The sequence below is a fragment of the Halichoeres trimaculatus genome, unplaced genomic scaffold (genome assembly GCF_033239565.1).
Source record: "Halichoeres trimaculatus isolate MK-OKI-2021-1 unplaced genomic scaffold, fHalTri1.1 fHalTri1_scaffold_15, whole genome shotgun sequence".
NCBI lineage: Eukaryota > Metazoa > Chordata > Actinopteri > Labriformes > Labridae > Halichoeres > Halichoeres trimaculatus.
The window spans coordinates 27,635,682-27,644,110 of record NW_027437193.1 but is presented as its reverse complement, the minus strand read 5'-3'; the positions used below and the strand labels follow the sequence as shown (position 1 = coordinate 27,644,110).

At 39.9% G+C, this 8,429-nt stretch overlaps 1 protein-coding gene across 1 annotated transcript; it reads left to right on the top strand.

The window, feature by feature from the left end:
- The first annotated feature begins 4,416 nt into the window (after positions 1 to 4,416).
- ticam1 (TIR domain containing adaptor molecule 1) lies at positions 4,417 to 7,666 on the top strand. Its single transcript, XM_074687800.1, has 2 exons — positions 4,417 to 4,674; positions 4,876 to 7,666. The coding sequence occupies exon 2, from the start codon at positions 5,022 to 5,024 to the stop codon at positions 6,786 to 6,788; it is 1,767 nt and encodes a 588-aa protein (XP_074543901.1). The 5' UTR covers positions 4,417 to 4,674; positions 4,876 to 5,021; the 3' UTR covers positions 6,789 to 7,666.
- Positions 7,667 to 8,429: the final 763 nt, after the last annotated feature.

Here is an 8,429-nt window from a genome sequence, read left to right as displayed (position 1 = left end):
ATTTAAAAGCCATATGTAAATTTCTTGCACAGCTTAACAACTTATTAAACTGAAGGGGATTAAACCGGCAACCTGAATTTCTGCACATTCTTCTCTTCAGGGTTATCATGCCACTCTTGGACATGCTACTCTGGACGCTGAACTGGAACAAATCATATTCATACATTTAGCATATTAATGGAGTTAAATATCAGACGCTCTCTCCCCTCAGTTGCAAACGCAAACATGCCTGATTTATTGTGGATGTGCTTTTGCAAGGCATGAGTTAGCTGATTCCTTTGGGGCGAGTGCCCTTCCTGTCACACTGATCAAAGACTTTCTCTTGATATGAGCATAAACTGCTCCATGCCCCATCACCGTCAATGTGTGTGCATGCGTGTGAGCTAGTGTGTGTGTGTGTAACCAAAGTGAAGTGGGGGTGTTGTGTGTTGTGCATATGCATCCCCCATCACCAGAGGCTGTATTATGCATTGTTGTTGGCATGGCCTACATGCTCAGCCAAGCATGGTCCAGTGTGGTACAGTACACACGTCTTTCCATCCTCACTGCACTCCCCTGTTGTGTCCGCAGGCCCGCTTCATTTACCTTTGCTCCTGAATTAATGCTAGTTAACTGTCACATTAACTCAGATCTGTCGGCCTGCTTTGTCAACAGCATAAACTAGCTTCAGTGTGCGATAGCGGAGGTTATTTTTGCTCTGATACACAGCACACACATGGACTGAACTAGACTCAATGTATATGGCTACACAATGCTACAACCATCCATATATAATGTTTGTTGGAACAAAGCGCTCTGTTGCATAAGATTTTAGAGCTATATGCAGCTTTGTGTGTCACTCAGCAAACCTGTAGAGGTTATAGAAAAATGCTAAACTTGCCTGCAGAGAAGTGCAGTGGTAGCTATAGTGCAGGTGTTTCATTCAGTGTTTCAATAGAGGCCAAACTGTGGGCGTGGACGCTCGATTGAATGAGTGCATTGCCTTGTATCTGTGTATCTCTTCACATGTACATGTGTGTGAAGCATATATTTGCTTGCCAGAAGTGAGTGTGTTAAATTCTCTTAGCATGTGTGACGAATCAAGTGGCTGGGAAAAGAGCAGCGCGTTGCGTGGCCTCTCTCGGCCTCTTGCAAACTGAATTCTAAAGAGGCGATCGATCTGTCAAGGTCTCTGTTCATATTTTTGCTCTGTCCTGAACGAAATATCTCATTTATCTTTGTTCTACCCCTCCCTGTATCTTCAGAAGTGTCTGCCTTTGTGTCCTTTACTTTATTTCTTGCATATTTAGTATAGGGATGAGGCAGAAGATGCAGTGAGCGTGTGATACAGATAAAAAACAGAGAGCATCCCCCACTCATACGTCTTTCATCCTAATCCGTAGTCTCTGTCCAAGAAAGGGCCTCCTTTTCACTTGTCTGCCCTAAAGCCTCTTATATGTGACCCCACTGTGTCTCCCTTAAGGCCCTCTCCCACGGCCAGAAAACACACTCACACATCTGTGCATTTTATTTATGGTAATACAGCACATGCAGAAAAAGGTTCATGTGTTTTTGTCCAAATAAAATCATATTTCTATTTCAGCAAACAAGCAGAGGTCAGAATGCATTTTCTCCAACACTTAACTACTGCACTGGACAGAGCTAGCCGAGCTGACAGAGCCTCTTACTATAGGTTTTCCCTGAAGGTGAAGGCAAATTTACCGCCAGGCTGACTAACACAGCTGCTGGGAGAGCGTGTCTCTCGTTAAAAGAACTGACCTCAATAAAGATGGACGTTTGGCAGCCTGTTATGTAACGGACTGAGGATGATCCTGAGGCTGTGTGGATGTGTGTGTGTGTGAGGGAGCGTGTGTGAGAGTGTGTCACTTATTTTGAGCAAGTTCTTTCATGTGTGCTTCTGCCTTCATGTTTGCCATGTCTGTGCGTCTTAGGGAATTATACTTGGGGAAAATTACCATGCACGTCATGCCTGGTTAGGAATTGACCAAATGACTGGTCTGAATCTCTTGTTTCACTTTTTTTTAAAAAAGGAAGAACTAAAATACATTTGGTGGTGTTAAATTGCTAAGAAATATACCATAATTTTCATACCTCTGTATGAATTTATGAATTAAAGTGTGATTTTTAATTTGCAGAATGTAAACATAAGTTTTGTAGGCCTCTCAATAAAAATTTTCTTTTGCAGTGCCACAACAATTCCAGTTGGGCCATAATTGAACATGGTTTACCGTGGTAATCTATGATTTAAGAAACGCACTTTGTATTTTTTTTATACTTTTGTGTCTGTCTCTGCAGCTGCAGAAAAGCCCCCGCCCCAAGCAAGGAGCAAACACAGTTTTCACCAGCTAAAAGAAAAATGAGTCAAGACAGGGTTGGCAAATGTCACAGAGCATTGAGGAAATATGTGGCGATGTGTGTTCATGTTTTAGCCCACCACATTCTACAGGCTTCAGTTTGATTTGAGTAAAACAGAAACTAAACATTTGCTTTAAATGATAATGTATTCATTCACCAATAAATGAATAAATGAATAAATAAACAAGGGACCGACAAATCAAGGGATTCAAATGTACGCAGAGTTGGTATGGAGCTGCGTTGCAATACAATAAAAAAGCATAAAAAAATTGTATTAGCTTTTGTTTGTCAAAGAGGTGACACTGGTTTTTAAAAATACTGTATAAATATGAAGTTAAAAATAGACAAAATTCCAGGTTGTGAGGTAAAGAGTGCTGGAGTAAATTCAGGCTGAAACTGCAGCTGGTCCGAAAAGCTCGTCCAAGAATACACACAAGAGTTGTGCAAATTATGACATCACCAATCAGTGAATCTCTGTAAATGAGCTTACTAAATATTAAACCTACCAAGAAGAGACATTCTGCTCTGTTTTGCCCCTTTTCGGTCTTTCCACTTTAGGTTCAGAATTTACCATTTTAAATGAAGGAACAATTTTGTAGCATGACAACAGTGGAGAAGGCTTCCAGAGTGCTGTAGTGCCTTCAAAAATTAATAACTGATATAATGGGTTTTTGAAGATACCATTCTGACACAAGTACAACATTTATTTTGCTTTAAATCATGTTAAGTTACCACAAATTTATCTGAAAAACAAGATAAAGCCAGTAAATGAGCAATATGCCAAATAATTTTAGCTAATTTTACTGTTAGTTAGTGTGCAGCTTGCTAACTGTAGCATCATCAACAGTTAAAGTAACATCTGCATCTCACTTAGCTTTTTGGGTGCATCCTGGACAGCCTGTTGGAGTCTGTGTGCCTTTTCTCATTTTTTTATTCCAGACTTCTTTATTCTGTATTCCAAACTTAATTATCCATTAAGTTTTAAACACACACCAAAAAAAACGAACAAACATACAATAAAACAGTATGTATGAATAAGTAAATCCGGGCCATCCTCTCTTTGTACTGCAACAGTACTTTGTGTTAAAATTTACCAAGATTTCCATATCATTTTCACTAGCTAGGAGGCTGCTAATGTTTTTAGCTTCAGTCCAAAAGTAGTGGGGAGGTTATCAAAACATTCAGACTGACTTGGAAAAATGGTCTAATGTCCCTGCACATTGCTGTACTGTACATTATCGATGAACTCTGAACTCTTTGGTCCATATTTGAAAAACTAAAAAATCATACACAGCAGTGCTTCATTTTAACAACACTTGAGTTTCCCATTCTTAGCGTGACAACAGAGGAAAATAAACAGTGAATGTGGTGTGTTTCATTTCTGACAGTCCTTGAGTTACCCTCTGATACTGTGGATAATAAATGGGTTTATATTTAGAGAGCAAACAGCTCTGCGGTCCTTGCATGTGCCTTTTTCTCTGAGCTAAATAGTGATACTCTCATATGCACATTCAAACATAGCAGAAATGTTAATACAGACACAGAAACCACTCTTCCCTTAGAGTTACTGTAATGCCTCTGAAGTGGTCATACAGAAAACATATCACACTGAACTCTGCACTAAGAACAGAGAGGCTCTCTGTCTGCTGCGCATTGAGAGATTTGACGCTGGCCTGCACTCTGCCTGCTGTGACCCCACCCCTGGTAAATACAGGGTTGGAGGTTTCCTCTGTGGATAAAAATACACTTGGTCCTCAGAAGAGAGGGAGAAAAGCCAGGATTTTTCTCTCCTTTGCGCCTTTTGTGCTTTTAAACCTGAATACCTTCACACTCTTATTTATTCTTTACTTTGGGCAGATGTAAAAAGTTGTTTGAGGTGCATAAAGGTCTCATACAGAGCAGTGTGAATAAACTCTAAAATAAACTGTGTAGCATCTGCTCAGAAAGCTGTAACTCCTCTGTTAGTGTGGAGAGCTGTGTTTTTACTATTCTCTATGCTTTGCCTTTCTTATGTCTTTTGTCCCTCTTGGGCTCTCTTACTTCACAGCTTGTGACATCATCACTGTGCTGTACAAAGTTCAGTCAAGTTAGCAGAGGCCTACAGCTGAGTCAGGTATGATAGCAGATAAACAGACTTTATATCAAAAGTTTGATGAACTGTGCAGCCCCACGTATTCTGAGAAAGAAGCATGAAGAACTTCCTGTTTGAAGAAAAAGAGTTTTTGCCGGCTGAAGTGAGCTGAGAAAAAAACTGCGAGTGACTTCCTTATTTGAGCTGGAGGCTACATTTGATGGTATGGCGCCTAGAAGTCCTTGCAGGTGGGTAATTCATTTTAATTGTTATTGTTTTAGTGACAAAAAAAAAAACAGTTTAAAGGTCTTTTTTTTTTCTTTCTGGTGCATCTTAAAGAAGTTTGATTTACTTCATGTTATTTTTTCTGCTTATAAGAACAAGCCTTTTCACATTGTGAAGATGATCAGTGATGACAATTTCTGATTTATGATGATTTCTTTTTACAGGTATTTGAGTGCTAATGGACCATCGTCCTATTTTTCTTCAACATCTTGAGTTTTTGTTAAAATGAGGAAGAATATGTTGGAAAATCAAACCTGATCTTATCAACTCTTGTCGTAAACTGGACGTTGACTCGTGGGTGAATCTGATAATGAGTCACGAGGGACCAGAAGAGAATCAGGGGACAGGACTAAGACATGTCCTTGACATACTGGTTTCTGTACCTCCGGAGCGGCTGCTAAGCCTGACATTCCAGCTGGGTGAGTCTCCTGAAGACAGAATCTTACACGCCTTGTGTCTGATCGTTCTCCAGAGAGAGGCACAGGCCCTGGAAAAACTCCAGACTCTAAAGGAAAACCACCTCGCTAACCATCTGGCTGAAATTTGGCAGCTGAGTGGAGGTAAATTAGACGAATTCAGCATCCGCTGTGGTCATTTTCGAGAGTCTACAGGAGAGTTCTTGGCAGCGTTAGCTCGTATTTTTAAGGCTTTGTCAGAACAAAAGCTGTGTGATCAACAACTGAGAAATCTAGCATACAAGAGAGCTGTCTCCAGTGATGACCAACAAGCCGGCTGTGGTAGGGAGCTCGAGTATTTCCAGCTCCTAGACGAGGCTAAAGAAGTATGTGGGCCGGAGTTTGCAGAGTGGATGTGCTCCTGCATGGACCTGAAGTCTGGCTCTTACAATGATCCTCCTAAAAGTCAAAGTGGAGGAAGTACCACTTTAAAAGTGAGTCTGTCTCCAGATGAGTCAGAGAGGAGGCAAAATCAGCCCTGCCCACTGCAGGCCAGCTGCTCCATGCCCTCTTACCCATCCCATCTAGAGATCAGTTTGCCTACAACTGCTTCATTTCAAGACGACAAAAGAACTTTAGGCACCCCATCTGAAGCAGGAAATTCACCTCAGACATCCGAGAAGCTTGAATCTGTTAGACCAACAATGATTGGAGGAAAAGAAAAGTCAGCTGTGTTTGAACCCCCTGCAGAGAGCAGGAAGTTGGACAGGCTAATCTATCCAACTCCAAACCCAACTACCAAACCAACCCCAGAACCAAAACCTGCTGCAGCAAACATTTTCATGCCCAACATGCCAATTGTAAAGGAAAAGACAAGAAGTGTCAGTGTGGATGAAGAGGAAGAGGAAATATTTTATGCATTTGTTATCTTGCACGCACCAGAGGATGAAGAAATGGCTGTGAGCTTGAAAGAAAGACTGGAAAAAGTCACCGGTAATGAGGGCGCTGTTTTCTCCGAGGACTTTGCCTTGCTTGGAAGGAGTACTCTGCGCTCTGTGGAGGATGCCATCAACAACTCAGCCTTCACCTTCCTGCTGCTCACCCGCAACTTTAACACGCCCATGCAAGAGATGGAGGCAGACTCTGCCCTTATTAACTCCATCAACAAGAAGCACAAATACAACACGGTTATCCCTCTGCTGCCGCGAGACAACCGCATGCCCAGAGAGGACATCCCCTTAGTTCTTCGGACAAAAAATCCACTTGAGGAAGACAAGAACTTTGAGAGAAAAGTACAAAAGGCGATAACTCCAGCAGTGATTAAAAAACAGAGGAAGATCTGGACTGAGGAGCAGAAGTTGAAGATGCATAAAAAGAAACAGGAGAGGCTGAAACAGTCAAATCAGTACCAAGAACAGCTGCTCAGAGAAAGCAAAGCAACAGAGGAGCTGGAACAGGAGCACCTCGCCCTTTTACTAGCAAAAAAACTTATTCACAGTCCAGGGTTTCCACAGGAGCAGGGCAGTGGAGACAGCGGAGCTGTGTGGCAACCACCAGCAAACATACATATTGAAAACGCAAACTACATTATGATCGGGAATGACTCTCGAATGACTGTGGGTTTGGCCGGTGCAGACAATGATGATTCTCATTACAGAGAGGAGGAGGATGAGGAAGATTAAAGATGGCAAAAACTTACAGACAATGCCTTTTTTTTTAACACTAACATAGAAGCTGTAAAAAAACACTGTGATTATGACAAATTCAATAAAACTGCAAAACAATGGCAGTTTAGTGACATTTAAATGATTTGAAGATGAAGTCTATCAAGCAACCCAGAGGCCTTTCAGAGATATTTGACATTGCGCTGCCATCTACTGACCAACACAAGAAATACAATTCTTTTTCAACTCAGTTGTAGGAGCATACTTTAGACACAGGAGGGTGCTGCTGTTTCACTTTGTTCCTCATTCCATTTAAAGCGCTAGTGTCACAAACAAAAGCCACACTTTTTAATCAACAGGAATACAATCATTCTTCTGTCATAGTATGATGCAAAAAAGACCAAAATGTGAAGAAGTTGAAGTTTACTTAGAATAACTTTCTACTGAACTTATTTTTGATAACGTCTTGAATTGAGTTTTAATTTTTCAAAGTTTTGAGGGAGGGAGCCAAACACAGGTAGACAGAACTAAGAATTTTTAACTGGAAAGGGCCATTCCATAGGTTTGGTGCTGTTTGCTTGTTGTAAAATCAAAAAAAAAAAAAAAAAAAAAAAAAAAAAAAAAAACTAATTTTTTCCCTTTGTTTCAGTACCAAAACCCAACAAAACACAAACTAAAGTATCCAAAATGCATACTGGCCAAAAAACGTTTGTTTTTTTTTTTGTTTGTTTTAAGTGACTAGTCCTACTGCAGAGCCTTTTTTTTCACTTATCAGAGAGACTGATTATTTCAGTTCAGTTGTTTCAACCCTGTTTTTCAAAAGGTATGTTATATGATAATAGAAATAGAAAACAGGGGTGAGTTTGTGGTTGTCTACTCCATTTGGTTTGTGTGTGAGTGCATGGTTTATGTTTTTATGTGTTTGGATTTTGTGTTTTGCTCTTTTAAATGTTGTGCTTCTCCATCAAAGCACTTTGATGACCATTTTAAAGGTACAAAACAAATAAAGTTATTCATTTGATAAAGATGATTATGTGAAAGTTCTGTGTTAAAGAAATGCACTGAGCACCAACACTTCCTGATGGTGAAAAAAAAAGTGTTGTCAGTCTTCTGATGTCTCGATTGGCTACAAACCTAAAAACGACTTAAAAGAGGAGTCCTAAAACCACAAAGTAATTTTCCAAAGCTACATCAAAAATTATTTAGCAAGAACTGCAATAAACTCATTCAAAAATTCTCTCACTTGACCACAATTTATAGTCATTTCTGTCTCTATTACTGTCTCTGTCAGTCTTGTTTTTAGGCCTGAGTGAGTAACAGGACAGAAAGTGCTAACTGAGTTAGAAGCACAGAGTTAGAAAAACAAAGCTACATTGCATTAGTGCTTATGATGATACTGAGCAGGTGGGAGAAAATGAACACTTTGCTTAAAGAAATAAATAAAAAAGTATTTAGGAATTAATTTACATGCATTTTATTCACAAAATGTATTGAATATCCTGGAAATGGAAATTGGATTCATTTGGTAGCATGGCCCTTGAATAAAATATGAAAATGTGCACCTTCCCAAAAGTTTCACAAATCAAGAATTAGCTATTCAACATAAATTGTCTCAAATGAATAAACAAAGTGCTTAAAACGCTATACTGAACAGTTTAT